The 25,047-nt window shown below is 35.6% G+C and overlaps 1 protein-coding gene across 9 annotated transcripts in view; it reads left to right on the top strand.

Moving 5' to 3' along the window:
• DMD (dystrophin) overlaps window positions 1-25,047 on the top strand; it is a 1,717,438-nt gene that overhangs the window by 473,011 nt on the left and 1,219,380 nt on the right. For all 9 annotated transcript variants that reach the window (XM_035001266.1, XM_035001277.1, XM_035001248.1 and 6 more), the window contains 4 exons: window positions 7,840-7,950; window positions 8,347-8,520; window positions 11,511-11,666; window positions 17,127-17,297. In XM_035001266.1, coding sequence (XP_034857157.1) covers window positions 7,840-7,950; window positions 8,347-8,520; window positions 11,511-11,666; window positions 17,127-17,297 — 612 coding nt within the window. The remainder of the gene's footprint in view (window positions 1-7,839; window positions 7,951-8,346; window positions 8,521-11,510; window positions 11,667-17,126; window positions 17,298-25,047) is intronic.

Genomic DNA, 25,047 nt, shown 5'->3' with positions numbered 1-25,047 from the left:
CCATAATACTCTGTTATTTAAGCACATCACTTACCTATTTCACAATAAACTTGCCCTAAAGTGATAAATAATTTTTAATTATGTGGCTCCGGAATAATAATCTGATGAGGTTAAATAAAGTAGGTGGTGAATGATGTCCTAAGTACAAACTAAAAATGAATTATCAGTTGAAAGTAAGAATTGTGGAATTAATTTGTAAAGATGCTAGCTGAATAAAAGTGCGATGCATGTTACAAAATCTTCCCAAATTACAATTGATTGGAAATACATATCTATTTTTTTTAAAGATTTTATTTATTTATTTGAGAGAGAGAGAATGAGAGAGAGCGAGTACATGAGAGGGGGGAGGGTCAGAGGGAGAAGCAGACTCCCTGCCCAGCAGGGAGCCTGATGCGGGACTCGATCCAGGGACTCCGGGATCATGACCTGAGCCCAAGGCAGTCGCTTAACCAACTGAGCCACCCAGGCGCCCCCATATCTATTTTTATCTTACACTTTTAGTAGTGAATTGAATTCTTGTTACTGAACATATTAAGTGTATTAGATAGATTTTCCAAAATTTACTTATGTGATGTACTCTGACAAAAAAAGCAAAGGGGTAATTTTTAGTTTTAGTTTTTTTAGAGAGAGACGGTGAGAGAGCCTGCGCAAACGCGCAGGCGTGCACACACACACACACACCCAGATGAGCTGGGGGGAGGGGAAGAGGGAGAAGGAGAGGGAGACAGAAAATCTTTTTTTTTTTTAGTTTTTTTTTTTATTATGTTATGTTAATCACCATACATTACATAATTAGTTTTTGATGTAGTGTTCCATGATTCATTGTTTGCATATAACACCCAGTGCTCCATTCAGTACGTGCCCTCTTTAATACCCATCACCAGGCTAACCCATCCCCCCACCCCCCTCCCCTCTAGAACCCTCAGTTTGTTTCTCAGAGTCCATAGTCTCTCATGGTTCATCTCTTCCTCCAATTTCCCCCCCTTCATTCTTCCCCTCCTGCTATCTTCTTTTTTTTTTTTTTTTTAACATATAATTTTTTTTTTTTTTCGGGGGAAAGGTCTGTGATTCAACAGTCTTACACAATTCACAGCGCTCAACATAGCACATATCCTCCCCAGTGTCTATCACCCAGCCACCCCATCCCTCGTCCCCCCCCCCACCACTCCAGCAACCCTCAGTTTGTTTCCTGAGATTAAGAATTCCTCATATCAGTGAGGTCATATGATACATGTCTTTCTCTGATTGACTTATTTCACTCAGCATAATACCCTCCAGTTCAATCCACGTCATTGCAAATGCAAAGATTTCATTCCTTTTGATGGCTGCATAATATTCCATTGTATATATATACACCACACCTTCTTTATCCATTCATCTGTTGATGGACATCTTGGCTCTTTCCACAGTTTGGCTATTGTGGACATTGCTGCTATAAACATCGGGGTACACATAATCCTTTGGATCCCTACATTTGTATCTTTGGGGTAAATACCCAGTAGTGCCATTTCTGGGTCGTAGGGTAGTTCTATTTTCAACTTTTTGAGGAACCTCCATACTTTTTTCCAGAGTGGCTGCACCAGCTTGCATTCCCACCAACAGTGTAGGAGTGTTCCCCTTTCTCCTCATCCCTGCCAACATCGAGATAGAGAATCTTAGGAAGGCTCCACACTCAGCGCAGAGCCTGACACAGGGCTTGATCTCAGGACCCTGAGACCATGACCTGAGCTGAAACCAAGACTCAGACAGTTAATGGACTGAGCCACCCAGGCTCCCCTACCTTTTTTTTTTTTTTTTTTAAGAGCAAGAGCAAGAGAGAGAGAAAGCAAAAGGGTAATTTGAGCAAAGAACTATTCCTCTTGATATCACAGTGTATATTATTATATGAAATATTCTGAGATGTCCTGTATAACAGACACATTTATCCTTAATTTCCAAAATATATTTACTCACTGGGCTTTTTTCACATATAATTTTAATTTATAAGGAAATTTAGATCTCTAATCATATTAGAACAGGACTATAGATGTGAGAATTTTTCTAAAAAGGCTGCCTATAAATTATAATAAAATTCCAGTTTTATATGATGTTCAAAACCAATTTTTCCATTTTAATGATTTTAATAGTGGTGATCTTTCTAAGAGTATAGACACTTAGCCTCTCAACACTGTCTAAAAGCTTGATATAAATATGAATATTTCAAGTCCATGTAATGCTTTGCATTGAGTTCTAAATTGCCAAACTTTCCTTTTACATGTTACATGGTCCTTCACATATCCTGGTGACAAAGGTTCAGTTTTGGGTTGTGTTTTTGTAAGTCATTGTCATTCCTGTTGTTTATGAGTCATGTGTGGAATTTATCATCAGAAGACCTGTGTTTCAGTGATCACTTATCTTGGCTTTGTTTTGTAATGCCAGGCTACAAGAGGCAGGTTTGAAGGGGCAGTCTTTAAGAAAAAGCAATACTTATACCAATTAGAGATAGAAAATTAAATGCTGAGTTGTAGAGTCTTTCATAAGGAAGGGGCCCTGAAACTTAAGGTTCAGTAGCTTCACACCGAATCCCCCTCTCCAAAGTAATTCTTACTCTACCCACATCTAGTTTTTCCTTCCCTGAAACAGAATATACACACTCTGCATGTTCCAAACCCAATCTTTGCTAGCATGGTTCTCATAGCCTGGAATGAGATCCCATTTTCTTATTCTCTACCCCTCCAAAACCCCTTCATAGCCATATGTAATTTAAATTATGACAATTTCTTAAAATTTTACCAGATTCTGTAGTAGAAATGACTGTGCCTCTTCTCTTTTATCATATAGCATGTTTTTTTTAAATTATATTACATGTATTTCTGCTTTCTAATTTTAATTTAATTTATATCTCTATGTTCTATCTTCCTAGAATAAAAGATCCTTAAGAATAGAGGCAATAGTTTTGTTCTCACTATATGGAATTGACTAGTAGATGCCCAACTTGTTTATTGAATTGAATTCATAAACTAAATACTATTAATGCACAAATTGCATTTGTGAGATGCACTCTCTGCCTTGTCTGACCAATGTCCATATGGAGGACACATTTATTTTGGAATCATAATTTAAGAGGAAGTATAGTTATTCAGATGACATTGAGTTTGCTACTTCCTGGGTATGTTACCTTGGACAAGTCAACATTTCTACCCTCATTTGTGAATGAGGATGATAAACTTGTATCTTAGTTTGATTAGGTGATTAAATAAATATATGTGTGTGAATCGTCATATAAAAGCTGACACAGATGTCTGCTCTGGTGGTGATGATGATGAGGATGATTTCCTTCAGTGTTCTTCTCTTACCCTTCTAGTATAAAAGGCTAAAGGAATATGTGTATAATTCATTTTTTCCTCTATTATTTTTTTTTTCCTTTAGCTTGAGTACTAGACAAATGAAGGGCTTCAAAAACATGTAGATATATATGGTTGCAGATGCATAATTTGGGCACTCTCCTCTGAGTATCTTTTATTTTTTTTTTCTCATCAATTTCCATCCCCAGTTTCCACAATGACTATGTGACTTCCATCATTTTCCTTTAGACTCCTCCTCAACCCTCTTCTCTCTCTTCCTCACTGGATACCAAAAGAATCTCTTCCTTATAAATCAATAATTCATAATGACACAATTTGGAAGTAAATATTTGTGCAAACTTGAACAGATATTTTTACATACACTATAACATCTGATCTTTTTTACCAAAACCAGTGTAGTTGTCTGCTGCAAACATGAGAATTTTCCCAGGACTACTGATAATGCTTCATTACTGGCTTGTCATCAACATCCTCAGTTTAGAGATGAGAAAATTGAGCTTCAGAATGGTTTGGTGCTCAAGGGATAAATCAGAGCCCTGAAATTTGAAGATTTATTTATTTATTTTAGAGAGAAGAAAGTGTGCACACGTGTGCACGTGTGTGTACACACACGAGCCGTGGGAGGGTCAGAGGGAGAGAGAAAGAGGGAAAGAATCTCAAGCAGACTCCCCGCTGAGCAAGGAGCCTGAGGCTGGGCTCAGCGGGGCTTGATCTCACAACCCTGAGACCATGTCCTGAGCCAAAATCAAGAGTCGAATGTTTAACCAGTTGAGTCATCCAGGTGCCCCCAGAGCCCTGAAATTTAAGTTCAGATTTCTCTTAACAGTCTTCTGTTCTGATTCACACAGAGCATCAAGTAAGAAGCCCTTTCTGCCTTTCTATATCAAAAATGATCTTTATGTCTTACCTTGGGCTTCTGAAAAAGTAGCACCTCTCTTTCTGTCAGTACTTCTTGTTGATTATTGGTCTTTGCTCTTCATTCCTTCTTGCTTCCCACTGGGTTTTTCTAATCAATTATCTTCTTCTTTTTTTTAAATCTCTCTCATTCCTTGGCTCCTTTTACATAGCCTTAATACGTGTTCCTTGTTGACCACAATACATTATGTGGTGAGACAAAATTCTTCAAAAATAATTTGAACTATTTTTAGATGAGGGTTTCCTGGTCTTTAAGCTTCATCCTCGGAAAAGCTAAGTTCTGCACTTACCAGTGACTCTCTTCTAGCTATAGTGCTCATTGACCAGCTAATGTACACTTGTTAGAACTTGCCTCATTTGACATGTCTCAAAATTGACATTGTTGACTTCTCCCTCATTTTTAAAATTCTTACATCACTTGATTGAAGTGGCACCCTTTATCTTTCCTGGCTGTTCTGTTTCTCCTTCTCCTGGACTCTTCCTTTTCTTTCTTTGGTGCTTTCTTTCTTCTCCATATCCCTTAAATTCTTGTTTTCCATGGCTCTCTCCTGGCCCTCATTAGGGCCCTCTAATGTTTGAGAGTACATTAAAATAAATACTAATTGTACAGGTGCACACTGCTTTTTTGAAAAAAAAGTATACACATATGTAGCTATGTGTGTATATAGTGATTTGAAAAATACAAATTCATTTCAAAGTATTACTGAATTTATAATCGCATTCTCTCATTGCAGGTTTCCTTAATTATTAGATTAACTATTAGCAGTAAAACTATTATTATCTGTGATTCTGATGAACTTAAAATTTTAAACTTTCTCTTCATATTGAAAAATTAGAGTTTTTTTCATTTGGGACATGAGGTTATTAAATACCTCTTCCATTTATATTTCTGCCATTGTGTGTTCATTCTCTATTATTTCAGTTCTCCCAAACTCCCCATGCCATTTATTACCTCATCTGAGTACCTTGTTTTCCCTCAATCAGGAATGCTTCTATTTTTAAAACTTCTATCTCCTTGCTTGTCAAAGATACTACTTAGAACAATGAAGCAGAAGTAGCACAATTGAATTAACTAAAAAACAAAAATGAGGGGAAGAAGTTTGTCATCGGTATATAGGGATGTCTCATGGAAGCTAAGGGCAAGAATAAAATTTGTCTCAGGAATGGACTAGAGCCTGTGTTTTCGTCACTTGCACCAGCTATTTATCATTATCTCTTGGGATCTCTCATGGGATTGTAGGCAGTTGTTGGCTGGCTCTGCCATGGCATGTAAGCTCAACTGCACTGGACTTAGCTTTTCCAAGGATGATGCTCATTGTAGCTGAAAGCTCACTTGGGATCGTTCACTGAATCACTTACCCACCGCTTCTTTATGTGGCTTGGGCTTCTCAGAGCATGCCAGATGGGTTCCAAGAGGGAACATCTTAAGAGTCAATGTTCCAAAAAGGTAGAAGTTGAAGCTGCTCGTCCTCTTAGGGGCTTTTCCCATAACTGACAAAATACTACTTTTGCCCTCTTCTGTTGGTCAAGGCAGTCAAAGGGCCAACCTAGGTTTAAAGAGGTAAAGAAACTCCACCTCTTAATGGGGGAGTGGTAAGAGTAGCACATAGTATGGGAACTGTTGTTACAGCCATCTTTGGAAAATGCCCCATTTCCTTCAGCCTGTGATTGAAAGCCATCAGTATTTTTGTTTATACCTCTCTTTTTGGCATCTACTTCTATCTTCTCTTTCTAGTCATCGACCTTTGCTATTCCCCAATTGACACTGTAAACTGTGGACTTCTTAAGCACAGTCTCCTTGCATATGTGAAGATTCTCAGCACCCACAGAGCTTGGCCAGACTTTGTCCTGCAGCTCTGAGAGAGAATCTGATGGACCTATTGGGACATAAGCATTGTCCATGTTTTAATCATCTATGACTTGGGAGCGGCTAGGTTTATGTGGCACAGACATGGTTAGTATTGACCTACTTTTTTGAGGGGGTGAGCATTTTCCACTTAAAATATCATAATCGTAACCCCTCCCCCTAAAGCATCTGCTACTGCCAGCGATGCTTACTAATTATTCAGAGTTCTGATTTAACATCACCTCTCCTATGACATCTATTCACTTCCTTGTTAAGTGTTACTCTGTCCTACATACCCCCATTAAATTTCGTAGATTCTTTAGCATTTATAACTTTGTGAATAATCTTTTTGCGCACTTATATGGATCCCTAACCCCCGAACTCCATGGTTTCTGGAGGATAGCATATATCTATATACAAGGGAGTAATTCAACCAGTGAAGATTATATCTATATCTATCTATATCTATATCTATATCTATATCTATATCTATATAGTAAAATATATATATATATACATATATAGTATGTATTTGCATGAGTCCTTGCTCTTAATTATTTTATGCCAAAATTGTAATTACTTAAGTAATTCATCATTACTTTGTCTTTATAATTGTTAGGATCAATATGTTAAGGAATGGTATTAAGGCATATGTGTACATTTCCTTGTATACTAAGTAACTCCTTCACTACTCAACCCATTTTTTTAGGATAATTCACACTACTCATTGCAAGATTGTAGTTCTCTGTGGTAATGAGCTGCTAATCAAAGTGATGTTATTTTCTAGTAATATGTACTGGAATTGACTCCAGTTGGTATAAATTAGGTTATACTAATATGCATTATACAAATTGTTTTGCATGAAAATTTTATGGGCACTGTGGTATAAGTTAATTCTTTTCTTTTCTAACTTACTTGTGATAATCTGACAGCAACTGATATTTAAATTAGAATAATTTGACAACTTGCTGATTTTTGCTGGAACTGGCAGAAATAAATGAATGAATTTATTGTTTTGGTCTCTGCACACTCCATGATTTGGCTGACTCCTGAAGCAGGCTCAGAAGTGTACAAGTCAAATACAGACATACTTCTAAATAGAGCTCGATCAAAAATGTCTACTCAGTATAGAAAATATAGCAATTTTTATAGTTATTTAAAGTTCAAAAATCAGTCTCTTGAAGAAACTCTTAAGTATCCAACAGACAAAAAGCAAAGCCAATTAAAGGATTTTACTTCACTTTTCTAAATCCATAATTTTCCTGAAATTTAACTGAAATATAGTGCAGAATGAGTAAATATCACAACGAATATTGTCTACATGGAACTTTCTCATTATATCTTATCCTATCACAGTTAGGTTTGATATATATATATGTCTTTAGTCAGATTTGAGTGTAAATTCAAAGATAAAAGAATATCAGTCATTCATATTAGATATAAACAGATATTTCCTTCTGAAAATATCTGAAATAGCTATGCATTATCACTGACTCGAAAGGATAATTTCTTTTTCGTAATAACCCAAATAGGAGAGAAATAAGCTATGTCATTTTTGATAACTTTTGGTAAGTAAAAAAAAACAAAAACAAAAACAAACTATTGTCACTTTAAAGGAGGCTACCTTGTAATAATGCTTTAAGAGAGTTCCTGAATTTCATCTTCTTGGCAAGTGAGTTATTCTTTGCAATAACCTGCAGAGCATGCTGACTAATAATGCTGTCCTCCCAACAGAAAATCCAATCGGATTTGACAAGTCATGAGATCAGTTTAGAAGAAATGAAGAAACATAACCAGGGAAAGGAGACTGCCCAAAGGGTACTGTCCCAAATTGATGTGGCACAGGTACATATCCTGCATAAACTAAGGAACTTCTTCTAGTTGCATATTAAAACGTGGTCTATGTTAGGCAATTTGGTCATTAGAAAAAGTCGGGATTAAGGGCATTATTGGAAAACTACAATATGATATATAAATAACATAGATCTTGGGGGGGGGTGTACATCTTAAGGATAAAGTAGGTTAATAAATTACCTTTTTTTTAGTATCACATTCAGAACAACTACTGAATTCTCCCAAATGTATGCATTCTTTGTGCTAGACAAGTGGAAAAAAAAAATGCCTTACTTTTTAAAATCTTGTATATCTTCAGTAATAAAGAAACATCTATTAACAAAAATATGACTGCTTGTTGTTTGGAATGTGAAATTATACAGGTGCTTTCTTACATTGTCTTTACAGAAAAAATTGCAAGATGTTTCCATGAAGTTTCGATTATTCCAGAAGCCAGCCAATTTTGAGCAGCGTCTACAGGAAAGTAAGATGATTTTAGATGAAGTGAAGATGCATTTGCCTGCGTTGGAAACGAAGAGTGTGGAACAGGAAGTAGTACAGTCACAGTTAAATCATTGTGTGGTATGTATTTCTGGGGACAAATACACAGCTACTCCTTGCCTTTCCTTATTAAGCAGTCTGTGGGGGAAAAAAAAAAGAGGTATGTGATGATGATCTTCCTTTATAATAGAAGATTGTTTTCAGATAACTATAATAATTAATAATATGTAATTTTAAGAATAAGAACAGAAGTTTGCACAAGTGTGTTGAGAGACAAGAACTTTTACTGAAATAGTAGCCTTTGAATACATCCTCTATAGGTGTCTTTTTTGAATCTGTAATTGTTGAAGGATGATGCAGAATATAAGAGGAAGTCCCTCTGTTTAATTCTTATAGTACTTTGAATATGGAGCTCTTCCTCCAAACCCTGGTAGCTTTCCATTCAACATCAGTGCTGGACATGCACTGAAATGCCACCAGATCTCAAAGACAGAATAAAAAGGCATGGAAAGCATATGATTAGCCTGCAGCATAAATCTTCACAGGATTGTGGGATCTTGAGCTGTGTCCTTTGTTGCAATTATTGGAAATTTGCCAAGGCAGATGATGCCTCTGACAACATAAGGCTGAATTATCTACTAGAGTAATACCACTGTTATTATAACCCTTTGTTTGCTATGGGCTAAGAGTAGAAAGTCACACAAAATAAAAGCCCTGAATATTATTAACATTAAAGGTAAAAAAGGTTATCTAGTTAGTACTTTGTGTTTTACGTATTGTTTCTGCTTTTACTCCATAACATAAATTTAAAAGAAACTCTTTAGATGTATTTCAGTCATATTATTGTGAGTGGGAAAGTATCTTTAACACAAATTTTGTAGATATGTGTATTCCTTTGTGAAATTATGGAATTTTTTTATGCAGTGACATTCCTTCATAACACAGGCTGCATTTTAGTGGCATTGTTATTATAAACATTCCCACCCTGAAAAAGAAAATTTGAACATCGTAATGTATAATTATTAGCTGGTATTAGATGAACAACATTAGGGATTTGTAGGAAGCTATCTCCTCTTAAATTATGCAAAAATAATCGAAATCAAAATGAGCCCAGTATACTACCATCATGATTAAATATATTCCCAAAGGGACAGCTGTTCCCTTCTATGACCAGGTCTCTACGGTACATCAGAAAACTGGTCTGCTAGTAAAGATGAGGTGAAAACAACCCTCCCTGCAACCAGCTGTGACTGTGCCCTGACCCTTTACAGGGAAACATTTTCAAGTTCTTGCTCAGTTTGGTCGGGGCTCTGGTTTAAATGTCAGGAGCAATTCAAGTAGTTCTTCCAGAAGGATATCTTTTCTTTACAACATTTATATATTTTTAAATTACTTAAGATGCCCTGCTGCATGCACTGTAATCATTGCCTTTGCCTTCAACATTTTTGTTTAATTAAAAAAAGTCTTGGAGCACCTGGGTGGCTCAGTCGTTAAACATCTGCCTTTGGCTCAGGTCATAATCCCAGGGTCCTGGGATGGAGCCCCGCATCGAGCTCAGCATCAGGCTCCCTGCTTGGCAGGAAGCCTGCTTCTCCCTCTCCCACTCCCCCTGCTTGTGTTCCCTCTCTCGCTGTCTCTCTCTCTCTGTCAAATAAATAAATAAAATCTTAAAAAAAAAAAGTCTTCCCAACAGGAACGCAAATAAATATGAAGGATATTCCCCTCCCTCAGTGATACTTTCTCTGCATACTGAATGACATGGGGTTAATGGCTTTGGTAGTTTGGTACTAATGATACTTTGAACGTTCAACATAAGGGTAAATCACGGAGATTTTTTTTTTAATGTTTAAAGAATAAATCATTAGAAAATATCTCTGATTCCAAAATTCACACAGTTGATTCCCTCCATACAGTTACTGATTGAATGTTTCTACATACCAAGATATATGTGTAATTTCTAAGATAAAAGTAAAATGAAGTAAAAAAAAAATCATCTGGAAAGCTCAGACAAGAACCCAAAATTATTAGTCAAGGAATATTAACACAAAACAACCATCAAAGAAGGGATCAAGATGGAAATAGATTATGTACGTAGCTTTAATGAGTAAGATATTTGCTCAGCCTTTACAAAAAAAGTGTTTTTAGGCATTGATTTTAAACTGAGAAGAGAAAATAAACCCAAGTTTTGTTCTAATTCCAAAGAAGCAGCAATTACCTGCTAGTAACTTTATTTCTTAGTACCAATAAAAAGGGTAGTTGTTCACAATTACCACTGAAAAAATTAAAGCAACAATGTAAAGTATTATATATGCCGGTCTACATATATATACATATACATATGTGTTTGCATGCACGCATTCATACATACACATATCTTTCCAGGAAAATACTTTGTGTGATGACACTGCAGTGTACTTTTGTGAAGTCATACATGTGTTCCTTAGGGTTGTTATATATATGTAAGTTTTTAAATAATATTTTTGTGTCTGTCTATATTGAATTAATCAGCCCCATTAAGAAAATACATTTGTATAATGTAATTAACATATTTAAAATTACCTTCCTTCCTTATATATGACTTAATTTATGTTGAAATTATGATCTGGAAATTTAGATGTTTTATTCCCACTAAAATGTGTGAGAACAGCAATGAATGTGTCTGTCTTAGCCACCACTGATTGTCTAGGGAATCCAGTAATACCTGCTGTACTAGGCTCTCAATAAATACCTGGTGAAGGGGTAAATGAATTTTTCCAAATTCACAGCTAGCATTATATAACATTTGAAATAGAAATCATACAACTTTTAGGAATAATCATTACCAACTTGGATTGTAAAACTAAATATACTCATTTATGCATGTCTGTATATAATTGCAAATAGAAACATTAAATCAACAGACAATGCAAAAGCTAGATATTTGTCATAGCTGCAAAATCCTACTCCATTAAAACTGTAAACATGGAATGCCAATTAAGGTGATCTCTACTTCTCTTTCTTTTTATTCACTGTTATAGTGTAATTCAGACACTATTGCTTATTATTATGTTTTGTTTTATGTTTGAACTTAGAACTTGTATAAAAGTCTGAGTGAAGTGAAGTCTGAAGTGGAAATGGTAATAAAAACTGGACGTCAGATTGTACAGAAGAAGCAGACGGAAAACCCTAAAGAGCTTGATGAAAGAGTCACGGCTTTGAAATTGCATTATAATGAGCTGGGAGCAAAGGTGCGTGTGCACTGGAACCACAGACACGGGCTACTTACCACTTTCCTTCGAAATGGCAAAGCAAGAGGCAGCGATGATGCACAAATAATCTTAGAAAGTTTTAATCATTTTCTCTCCATGCATAGCTATGTACATACAGTTATGCATAGTCAGAGACAGAGATAGATTCCCATGTGCAGTTCTTATTAAGAAACAATAACTAATCAATAAGGATCTTTTTTCCAATCTACATTAAAAAATATGTACAGCTCAGAGAGATTTTTATTGGCCCATTGGATAATTCTAAAAGGGTTTCTTTGTTCTAAATTTGGCCTTCTCATTGGATAAATTTACTTGTGATGATTTAAAGGCTAGAGCCTTTTATAAACTAATGACCTTACTTACATTTAGATACAATGGAGTTGACACATTCCACATAGACTACATTAGGTGTAATAGAGTTGTCACAGTCCATAGAAGTTATTTCCCTGTGTGGCAAGCCTTGTATAATCCACCACATTTCGTTAATAAGGTAGAATGGATAGCCAGTTGAGTCCTATTGCTCTACGATTAGTTTTTTTCTATTTTTGTCCTGATAGAGTCCAATGACCAATTCCATGTCACTGTTAATTAAGGATGTTTACATCTCTCTATCCCCTTTCCAAAACAGTGGAATGACTAGGGATAGTTATCTCAATTCACTCAAGTCAAATATTCTCTGTATATTTCCTATAGATTTAAAACTTTGATGATTCAAAATAATGATAGTAATCATAAAAAGTAGCCATAAAGGCATGACTTGTCAACATCAAGGACTGACCTGTCCTTTTCTATGCTATTCTTTTACATTACTCTATGCTACTATTTACATTACATTTCTAAAATATTTTTTAGTGCTCAGCTAATCTTTAAACTATTAACATAGTAATAAAATAATCATTTGCTTAAAAAATGGCGATAGTTTGACATATTATGTGGCATTTGAGAGAATATGTGTATTTTATTAATAAATACCATGCTTATTTTCTTAAATTTATGCAAATAAAGTTATCTATCTATTTGTTGGCATTTATGGCCATTTACGAATAAATACAAGCTTAAGTCCTTTAAGCAAGATTCTTTACATGAGGAGTACTGAGGGATGGTTTCACTCTCCTAATGCTTACTGGGGAAAGATGAATGAAATAAAATAAGGGCCAAAGCAGAAAAAAATAAAAATGCATACATTTTAATTTCATTCTGACTGAAAGAGATTTACTGGGTTCAATGGGGAGAACAGAGTATATTTTCATGGCTCAAGTTCTCAACTTTATTAAATATAACATCAGTGAGAAAACTATCGCTTCATCTTTGGCACAAATATAAATTTTTGTCCATATTTGTGAGTAGCCACGCAGACACAGATTTCTAACATTTCACCCTGTGAGCAGATAGATAGTTGGATCTTAAAGCTACTGATTGCAACTTACTTTTCACTGAGAGAAAGTTAATTTTAGATTAAAATGGAAATCTGGAAATAACTATTCATATTAGTTGATAATCTTTATCTTTATATTTTAAAAACCTTTGAATTTATATTTCACATATTTTGAAAGAGAGCCAACTGTCATGTTATGGCAAAGTATTTTCCTTCTCATTGGATCAAAAAGTAGGGAACACTGATACGCAGTAAATAGCAAACCATGAGGATAATCTTAGAATAAAATACGTTTCACCAGCTTGTCTAGCCCACCAAGCTACCTCTGGAATAAAAGACCCTTAAATCCTTCTGGAGAAGTTTATCATTGTGTTAAAGATAACCACAGAGGGCAAAGTTGTATCTGCACTTGGTATCTCCTCTAGTATTTATAGACCTTTACAGGTGCCACTTGTTCTATATTTAACATCAATTGAAGAATCTCTAATAGTAATCCTAATTCTACAATTTGTTAATTTCTGGAAAGCTATTCTCTATACTCGAGTTTATAGTTTGACCTCTGCGACTTTACATTAAAATAATGTATTACTGGATACCTTTTTATTAAGAAAATGTATATTTTGGAAAAAGGTGGTTTCTTTGTTTTTTCAAATATAAACTGTTGTCTGGGCCTTCTTTTTCCTTTTGCCTTGGAGAATTTGCACAAAATCTTTGCCTTTGCAAAAGTAAATTTTGCATGAAATAGTCATTGAATTTAAAACAATAAAAATGACGTGAGAAGACTGTTAGTGCCCCGAGTGAATTATAATTAGGAAGTGAATGACTCTCCCAAAGATGTAAAGCCCTATTTAACCCTGAAAATATACTTTTGAAAGTTTATGTTGATTTAGTCATTTGGTACTAATAATATCATTAAAGCAAAATGAAAGATGACTAAGAAATCATACTTCGCTTTAATAGCATGAGAGAATACAGCAAAAATGTAGGGCAAAAAATTGTTTTTGAAATAAAGATTTAGAAACATTAATAATAGGGTGGGGGGATGGGTTAGCCCAGTGATGGGTATTAAGGAGGGCACGTACTGCATGGAGTACTGGGTGTTACACGAAAACAATGAATCATGGATCACTACATCAAAAACTAATGATGTCCATTTGCAGCGACATGGATAGAACTGGAGGGTATTATGCTGAGCGAAATAAGTCAATCAGAGAAAGATATGTATCATATGCTCTCACTGATATGAGGAATTCTTAATCTCAGAAAACAAACTGAGGGTTGCTGGAGTGGTGGGGGGGTGGGAAGGATGGGGTGGCTGGGTGATGGACATTGGGGAGGGTATGTGCTCTGGTAAGCGCTGTGAATTGTGTAAGACTGTTGAATCACAGACCTGTACCCCTGAAACAAATAATACATTATATGTTAAAAAAAAAAAAAAAAGAAGAAGATAGTAGGAAGGGAAAAATGAAGGGGGGGAATCGGAGGGGGAGGCGAACCATGAGAGACTATGGACTCTGAAAAACAAACTGAGGGTTCTAGAGGGGAGGGGGGTCAGGGGATGGGTTAGCCTGGTGATGGGTCTTAAAGAGGGCACGTATTGCATGGAGCACTGGGTGTTATGCATAAACAACGAATCATGGAACACTACATCAAGAACTAATGATGTAATGTATGGTGATTAACATAACATAATAAAATAAAAAAATGTAAAAAAAAATTAAAAAATAACTAATGATGTATTGTATGGTGACTAACATAACATAAAACAAAATTTAAAAAAGAAACATTAATAATAAAAAGAATATATATATAAAATGTTGTTAAGTCAGGTATTCCTTCTCTAAGAAAATATTGTCTGCATCTTAATCTTTGAAGCACCTTCAACAACACTGGTTTCATTTGACAAAATCAAACAAAGATATCTTTATTATTATTATTATGTAAAACAGACAAACACTTCTAGTTTAATTATCTTCAAAATTTATATGGTTGTACTTGCCTCAATTCAATGTATGTTACTTTTTTGTTAGCTCATCTGCCATAACAAAATACCATAGACCAGTTGGCTTAAACAATACACATTTATTTCTCACAGTTCTGGAAGCTGGGAAGTTCAAGATCAAGGTGTTAGCCTAGTGAGGACCCTCTTTCTGGCTTGTAGAAGCCACATTCTCATTGTGACCTCTTCTGGTGGAGGGGGAGGGAGAGGGAAAAAGAAGGAGCGAGGAAATGGGGTGGAGTGGGGGGCGAGAGAGAGAGGGAGAGGGATCTTTCTTCTTCTAATAAGGCCACAATTCTATCAGATTAGGATCTTACCATTATGATCTCATTTAACCTTAATTACTTCCTAAAGATCCTATATCCAGGTGCAGTCACGCTGGGGGTTTGGGCTTCGATGTATTAATTTTGGGGGGACGTAATTCAGTGCATAGCACTTTTTATTTATTAGCATCAATTTAGCTTAATGGTTCAATGAATAAAACTTGAATAGTTTCCAGTGTGGCTTCTCTGTGCTTTGATTTTTATGGAAATGTACGTCAGTAGCAATAGTCTGTCAGCCTCATGTGCATTTTCCCATGAACCAGTGACTGAGGCATTTTACTGCAGGTGGCACTCTTTTAAATGTATCTCTTTTCCACACACATACACACACAAAAGTGTAAAACTCAATTTTCCTTAAGATGGCAGTGTCTCCTGTTTTATTAAAACCTATTTAGCTGGATATAAACAAAATAGAATAAATAAAAATCAATAATGCATTAGCTCTGGGAAGATAGGATTTCTTTGAAATATTGGATCTGGAACTCTTTTTCTACCAATAGCGCATAGCAAAAAATAACTACGCATGGAAACACACTGTAAGATATATATTTTTTCTCCCACACACAAATAAAAGTCTTGCAGTCAAAAGGGCAGATGCTTTTACTTCCCTGAAGGGGGATATCTGTAAAAAGAAAAAAAATTGAATTTGCAGCCTCAGCAACTAAACATTTTTTTTAAAATGTACAGACACCTCTGTTAAAGAAACTAACACATTTTGTTGAGTATTTGGAATTCATATCAAAGTTTCAGTGTATTTATTTTGATTGTAGCATTTTAAATTCTTTAAAGATATGCTTACTTGGGCATTTTTCATGCTTATGGCTGGATTCATGCTTATGGCTGAATGTGTTTGGGTGTGTGTGTGATTGTGTGTGTATAGACAGATAGATTGATAGATCGATCAGAAGAGTTTCTGGGCTTTTTATTAAACCAACCAACCTAGACCCTGAACACTCACAAATTGTAGGCACATCTGGAGAGGTGCTGAAAAAGTACATATTTGTTAATCCTCCATGTGAGAATGTGGATGAATTTGATTTTGAGGATTTTAGTTCTAAACACTGAGAACTGGAACACAAAATCAGATCATGATTTTCTCTATTAATAAGGGTGAAAATTTTGTTTTGGAATTTTTTTTTTACCTCCATTGAATGGTAAAATATGTTTAAAGGGGAAGTGACTTATTCTTTGTGTTGTTTCTCTGCAGAAGTAAGACACTTAATAGATGCAATGACAATAAAATTGACCATTTTAAGTGTTACGAAAATAATTTTGCCTCTTGAGAGAAACCATATTCTTCCCCATTTTGATTCCTTACCAGCAAGAGCAAACCTCATTTGTCTGTAGAGGATTGTAAACTTTGCCTACCCATTTGACAGATGACTGAAGGTTTTCTAAAAGAAATCTCTCATTTCTTCAGTTGTACTTATATCATTCAGTATATTTAAAAAATTTGACCATAAATTCTTTTTATTTGTATTGATGAAAATAATTACAGCTTTTTTTTTTTTCCCTATCCAATACGGAACACAGCCTTTTGGAGAAAGAATCTCATCTTTCCTAGACTGTGTTTATTCACCATTAATACTGAGACTATACAGTTTTTCTAAAATACTATTTTTAACATGTAAGAAAAAGGTTGTTTTAAAATGACAGAAATATTAAAGTTCCTATTAAGTGACTATACCTAAACCTGAATTGAAGGGGTAAACTAACTTACATTTTATTGTCATTCTTTTCAGGTGACAGAAAGGAAGCAACAGTTGGAGAAATGCTTGAAATTGTCCCGTAAGATGCGAAAGGAAATGAATGCCCTGACGGAATGGCTGGCGGCTACAGATACGGAGCTGACGAAGAGATCAGCAGTTGAAGGAATGCCTAGTAATTTGGATTCTGAAGTTGCCTGGGGAAAGGTAAAACCCTTATCACTGAAGGTTATTTTTAACACACCAAGAAACACACAGTAATGTGAATTTATAAGGAGCTATTAATGTGCAACAGTGGTGGAAATACAAGCATTATCTTGCTTCACTTTCCCTTTCCTCAGAAATTCATCGGTAGCACTTAACTCTGTATTTCTGAATCATGGTGAAACCAGCGGGCCGCTTTATTTAGCAAGAATCTCCCCAAAGCTTGTTTAGAATTAGGTAGGTTATGAATAAGTCCTTAAAAGTACATTCATCATTAGTCAGAAGGTGAATCCAAAGATGAGATTCAGCATTCCCTAGCTTGCCTCAGACAGACTGCTTTAGAGGGATGCCACCACTATGACCAGGGCAGGGATGTAGAGACTGCAGACAGTTGGGCTGGACAGGACTCGTAAGAGTAGCAGATTGCTGACGTCATAATTTAAAAAAAGTACTCAAGGGATCTATGCAGCCACTGTCATTTCTGCTGCCAAAGAGCCCAGGCTTTCTTTAATCTGAGCTGGTAAATTCTTGCTCTGTCTCTTGACAGCCAGTCAGATATTTTTGCTCCCCTAAAATGTAAGGTCAGGACACTTATAGCGTCATATTTTTTTCAGTTGATTCATTACTAGATTACTTGAAAGTGCATTGATATAAAGGAAACAGCCAATATTGATAATGTGTTTCACCTTAACCTTTGCTGAGCCATTAGGCATTAAAAATAAATAAATAAATAAATCACAGCTGCACTCTACCCCGTTGGTTTTTTTAAATTAGCAAACCCTTGCCTGTATCGGTGAGATGTTAAAAAGATCTGTGCTTTATTTCTAATTCAACAAGGCTATTTAAGTTATCCAAAGTTGGGAAATTTTAATTGCATTATGTAAAAACTTTACAATCATACAATTCCACCAAAACTGAAAAACGATTTTCTCTACGTAAATTCAGAGGACAAGTAGATGTAAAATGTTGTTACATAAATATTTTTCAAGTAAATAGTAGTAAATGATTTCTTTTTCTTCCCTCTCAGAATAGATTTGTTGGTAGAGATAAGATTTTGAGTTGTATTTTTTAGCTCAAGATCATATATGTTGTGAGATTATTTTAGTAGCAAGTATAGAGGGTACAGGCTAAAAATTAAAGTGGCCTTATTTTTTTTCCTTATTACCCAAACAAGTATTATATTTTGTGTGTGTGATAATTTGGTTTGAACCAATGGCAGTCATATACTTAGATGCAGGCTAGGCTGCTGTAAGAAATAAGCAAAAAATGCCATGGCTCCAAGAAGATAGCAGTTTATTTCTATCTCATTTAAGGTGGATAGTTTTGGATAGGGGAAGTAGTTTTGCTCCATGAAATTCTCCTAAGAGGTAGGGCCCTTTCATCTCATCGCTCTGCAGTCCTCTGGGTATTAGTATTTTTATGGTAAAACTTGCTCACCACCACACCTCCCTCCCAGCCCACAAAAGGAAGGGAAAACTGGAAGTGGAGGACACCAGCTCTCTCTTAAAGATGTGTTATAAAAGCTCTGTGCATTATTTTACCCATCTTTCACTTGCCAGAAGTTAGTCACATGATGATATTTAGCTTCCAGGGAAGATGGCAAAAGATGGGTCCTAACTGGGTGGATGATGTATTCTGCTAAAATGTTGAGTAGATTTTGTTTGAGAAAGAGAGAATACATTCTGGGGGACACATAACAGTTTTGGCCATGGCAGTATCATCCCTGCATTTTGCATCGTAAGATAAAGGTTGATAAATACTGAGGCTTCTGAGTGGCTCTCTCTGTTGAGCCTCTGACTCTTGGTTTTGGCACAAATCATGATCTCGGGGTCCTGGGATGGAGCCCTGAGTGGGGCTCCACCCTGGGGTTGGAGCCTGCTTAAGATTCTCTCTCCCTTTGCCTCTTTCCCTCCCCCCGCTTTTGTTGGTGCTCTCTCTCTCTCAATCAATAAAATCTTTAAAAAAAAAGGGTAGAGAAAGACCTCCATCATCTGTTTCTCTTTGTAAAAACCCATGTCCTACTGATGACAGTTTCTACCATTAAGTACTCATAAACAAACAAGAAGGACCAGACAATCCTTATGGTTTGAGGATGAAATATAGTAAAAGGTGCAGGGGGCAAGTAGTAGTACGTGCAGAGGATGCGTGAAAATCATCTAGGCTTTCTTCTCAGTCACCCTCCCCTTAAAACACCCTCCCCTTAAAAATATCTCTGATTGTTCATATCCAGTTTAATGGGTATATTAGTTTGCTGGGTCTGCTGTAACAGCATTCCACAGATGGGTAGCTTAAACTGCAGAAATTTATTTTTTCCCTGTTCTAGAGGCTGTGAGTCTGAGGTCAAGGTTTTGGCAGGGTTGGTTTGTTCTGAGGCCTCTCTTGTTGGCTTGTGAATAGCTGTCTTCTCCTGTGTTATATGATCTTCCCTTTGTACATGACTGTGTCCAAATTTCTCTTGTTATAAGGACACTAACCATATTGGATTAGGACCCACCATGATGACCTTATTTGACTTAATTGCCTCTTTAAATTTCCTATCTCCAAATTTGGTCATATTCTAAAGTCCTGGGGTTAGGACTTCATCATGTGAACGTTGAGGGGACTCATTTCAGCTCATAACAGTGGGGTAGCTTTATAAATATAATTTGGAATGCTACCGTAATTGTGCACAAAGGAATAGAGCTAAAAGTAAAGGGGGTTTTAAAAATTCTGACTACAATTTACAACTGACTGAGGTGAAACTATGAAAGTATGCCACACAAGAACTCTGAATTCCACAGTCCCCATAAGGTCATTGAGTAAGCCACCTAAGGAGATATTTTTGCATTAACTTCACCATAGAATCATTAAAATATCATACTATCATATAATTAGCTTGGCAAACATTTCTAGATTATTCTTGTCATATTAGAAGGCTTGAGTGGTCTGGAGCTGTGTCAGCTTATTGAGTCCATCTGGAAAGTATTTTCCATAAACCAAAGAACAATACTAATTTGAGATCCAAAAGGAAAAAAGCATGGAAAAGTGGCATTTCTTTTATATATTAATTTACCACTTTTTCTGGATCTCTTGAAACACTAAGCTACTAATAATATACTCTAAGACCCCTTAATGGTCAAGTAAAAGTATACACATTTGCATCCAAATTACATGCTTTGTTTAATAAAATCACTTGGAAGGTGCTGAAAGCTTTTTCAAAACTCACAATCATATAATAAAAACATGTGACCTACAGATCTAAAGCAGTCACATTTATGACAATTTTTTAAGAGGAAAAAATCAAACTCATACATGAAACCCCATGATTCCTTAGTACATTCTCATTTCACATGCTGTCTTGGTAGATGGAGAACTTGACTCCAACTGTTAGTCTTGTCTGCTATTTTAAAGAATAAATGTCAGATTTTTTCTTCAAAATAAATTGAGTATTCATTTAAATGCAGTGCATTGAATGTACTTGCCAATCATTCCAAGTATTTTTGACTTGGAGAAAATTTGAATATGTAGAGTCAATTTATTTTAAAAGTGTTTCATTTATTTCTACTGAATTTCAGTTATGTAGATCTAAAAAATTGTCTTTATATATAAAATATTTGAATGTCTAAATAAGAATAATCTTATACATCAAATTTAGTTACTAATGAAGTATTTACTTAACCTTTAGTTTATTCAAACAGCATACTTTCAAATATATTGACTACAATTAAATCCTTTGAGCTTTACTTCTACTTTAATTACACTTATTTATTGTGTATCTAGTTCCAGAAAAAAATTATTTAGAGTAGCTTATAGAGATACATATGATTCATCTGGTCAAGCACAAGTAAATTAGAGAACTGGAGAAAGGGAAATTTATAGTAGGAAACTTTGCACAGGAATATACCCACAATATCCCGTGGATAGCGGAATAGGCAGAGGAGACTAAAGCCTCAAAATCTGGCACCAAGCTGGGGTGCCTGGGTGGCTTAGTAGGGTAAGCGTCTGGCTCTTGGTTTCGGCTCAGGTCATGATCTCATGGTCATGATCTCAGGGTCATGAAATCAAGCTCTGCATTGGGCTCCACGCTGAGCACAGAGTCTGCCTGAGATTCTTTACCCCTCCCTCTCCCTTCCACTCTGCTCCTCCCCCAGTGTGCACTTGTTCTCTCTCTCTCCCTCTCTGTCTCTCAAATATTTAAATAAATAAAATCTAGGGCGCCTGGGTGGCTCAGTCGTTAAGCGTCTGCCTTCGGCTCAGGTCATGATCCCAGGGTCCTGGGATCGAGTCCCACATCGGGCTCCCTGCTCTGCGGGAAGCCTGCTTCTCCCTCTCCCACTCCCCCTGCTTGTGTTCCTGCTCTCGCTATGTCTCTCTCTGTCAAAAAAATAAATAAAATCTTTAAAAAAATAAAAAAATAAAATAAAATCTAAAAAAGAATTTGGCACCAAGCTTCCTATTGGGCAAAATAAAAAGTAAACATTTTTTTTTTTTTTACCATGCTAAGAACACTTAACTTGAGACCTAGCCAGTTAATATTTTTTAGGTGTACAATATTGTTAGCTATAGGCAAAACATTGTACAGCAGATCTCTAGAATTTATTTATTCATCTTGTATAACTGAAATGGAAGTAAACATACTTCTGAGATTCAAAGTGTTGAAATTATTAAAACTATCATTAAAATAGTTTTAATGTGCTAATGAGAGTGTTTTTCTAAAATTTAGATACAGAATAAAAATTAGACAGGATCATAAATGAGATAGTACCTTGATTAATATTCTTATAATAAACATAATAAAAAGGTTTATGTTGCCATTTTTCTCTCAGCATGCTTCCATGAGCCTGACCCTGGACTTTCCGTGTCTTCTTCATGAATGAGTATCAGGAGTTTGGCACTCCAGGGTCCTTTTGATAGGCCAATGATGTTTTAGAAATGAACTTTCCAAAACAAAAATCTCTCATTTAGGTTTTACTCCTGATCCAAATTCTATAGTCACATGTTCATAGGTTTTAGAACACACAGCTCTCCCAAAATATACTGAGTGCTATATGAAACATTTCAAAATGTTTAAAAGTACCATCTACTTGGGGAAGACTATAAACCTGAGAATCTCTTAGGTATCTCAAATCAGATTTTTGGTGGTCTCAAGAAGAGAAAGAATGAGAGAACTTCCAGAAGTAGCTAGGATAGGATGGTGGCAAGGCTGATTACCTGGAGACACAGCTGGAAGCAAGAAAAACTGTCCTGTCAGCTCCCACCATATACTTATGCTTCCAGACTTCAGTTACAGAGGAAAAAATGAACACATTTAAAAGGTAGTCTAAAGTTTTAAAAGGTAAAAAAAAAAAAAAATTAAAGTCAACAGGAAGCAGACATTTTAGAATAATAACAGAAATGAGATAAAAGTTTAATAATGGGAGTTGAAAAGTTATTCCTAAAGCTCAGTAGCCCTTTCCCTGTATTTTGAAGTTCAAACAGTCTACCTCATTAAAGTGGTGATAAAAAGGGAAAAATTAATATTAAGATTTTGAGGGGCACCTTGGTGGCTCAGTTGATTAAGCATCTGCCTCTTGATTTTGGCTCAGGTCATGATCTCAGGGTCGTGAGATTGAGTCCCATGTTGGGCTCTGCACTGGATGTGGAGCCTGTTTAAGATTCTCTTTCTCCCTCTGCCCCTTCCTGCCCCCTGCTCAATCTCTCTCTCCCTCTCTCTCTCTCTCAAAAAAAAAAAAAAAAAAAAAGAGATTTTGTAAGTGTGGATCACTCCTACCTGCATGGTCTGGACAACAGAAATGGCTTGAGGAAACTGTAACTGTCATGTTTGTGACAGTTTCAGGATTAGACGTTGTCCCTCTTCATACCTTACAAATCTCTGTTAAAGGAGTTTGCCAGGTTGAGATCAGAAACACTGATGTCTATAGAGTAGAAACAGACACAGTGGAAGGAAATGGTAAGGCAAACTAGAAGAGATTAGTAGCACCTGGGGAGTTTGAGGACCAGCACTGCACAGGATCCCTGAGCTGTCATGACAGCTTCTATCTTCTTGAACTAGTGCATGGGCATTAACAATTTCACTTGCCAAGAGAACAAGGAAAAATGTGTTTTGTTCACTGGTGTTTCCCCTGCACATAAAATAATAACGACTCATAGTGCATGCTCAGTAAATATCCATTCAATAAAATAAATTGCAATTTAAGAGATGACAATTAAAACATAATGACAAAACTTTTTTTTGAGAGAAGAGAAAAATGCCGATGTGCTTCGAAAACTATGGTAAGTTTTAGAACAAATGGAAACATAAACAATCATCTGATTAAATACTCTCATTTTATAGATGCAAAAATAGAAGTCCTGGCACACAGCAAACCCACAACTAAAATCCAATGCTATCTTTGATTTCATTAGCTTTTTCCCACTATAATTATTGTTAGAATTCATATTTTCTTATAATTTTAAGGTAATCTAATTCTAAAGTGACAAAAAAGTTGTTCGTCATTCACAATAAGAAAAATATACACAGTGGCTAAATTTAAAGTGCAGATTAAATAAGTCTGCATGAAAATAATAAAATGACAATCCTGTGTGCATTTGTCTTAACATCACTTGATTAGTTTGGATATAAGTCAGTTGATTCTCAATATCCCATTATGGCTTCAATTATTTAGCATAGGAATTGAGCACAAAAAATAACTGTAGGAAAGTAAATAGTTATATGATTAAATAGAAGTTTGTATCTCTGATGATCATTATGTTTGGAAAATGTAAGCTTCAGCAAAATTTAATCCATATGATTTTCTGATGTAACCACTAGCAGATTTCATGTATTCCCAATTTAGTTTCAGTAGTCAAAAATTCAAAGCCACTTAAATAATTCAGCTATATTAAAGCCCTTTTAATATTCACAGTGTTATATAAAAATTAAAATGATCAAATATAATTCCCTGGAAAAATTATTTCAGTTCTTTAATACTTTAAATCCATCAGCTTTTGGAGAGTTCATATCTCCTATTTTTCATAAATTGACCATTAGATTTTATTAACAGTAGCGTTGGGATACTGAGAGTTGCCTGAAAGAATCACACATACACACAAATGTTGAATTCAATTCAGGATGTTAAATAATGCAAAATAATTGATGTCTAAAAAGCCACTTATATAATAAGTCATTGTGATTTTCATTTTGATTTCAGGGACAGATTTTTATAATATTCAACATGAGGAAGAACAGTGATAAGTTTCCTCAATTATCTTTCTGCTGTCACTTCAGTCCTAAAATTTAATGACAATCACCCAATAAAATCTTGTGACAGAATGCATCATTTTGTTTGCCAATTGGTTCTCAGCATTGGCTGCACATTGAAATCACCTGGGAAAATTTAAAAGCCTATCAATGCCTGGAGCCTACACCAGAAATTATGATTTAATTGGCCTGAGTGTGGCCAGTGTCTCTAATAATTCAGCAAAGTTTGAGAACCACCAGATAATGCAATACAAGTACTCTTACTAGGTCTACATTCAGTTTAGTCAACCATGTCCTGTATTTTTTTTTTAAACAATTACCTTTCACAGTTGAAAGAGATCTGGCCTCTGGTCCTAGATTATCTGGATAATTGCTTCAACTCATCACTCCTCTTAGCTATAAAAGCATGAGAACTATTACTTATTTCTAAAGTCTGTTACACTATCATCCCCATGAAAAATTGCATATCTTTTTTTAAAGCGAGCATAGTAATTTATCTGTGAAGTGAAATAACACTAGCAGACCATTAACTTG

The sequence above is a fragment of the Mirounga leonina genome, unplaced genomic scaffold (genome assembly GCF_011800145.1).
Source record: "Mirounga leonina isolate KUSES-001 unplaced genomic scaffold, KU_Mleo_1.0 Mir_101595, whole genome shotgun sequence".
Classification (NCBI taxonomy): domain Eukaryota; kingdom Metazoa; phylum Chordata; class Mammalia; order Carnivora; family Phocidae; genus Mirounga; species Mirounga leonina.
Note: the sequence above shows the minus strand (reverse complement) of the source record. Positions and strands in the feature narration are given on the sequence as shown.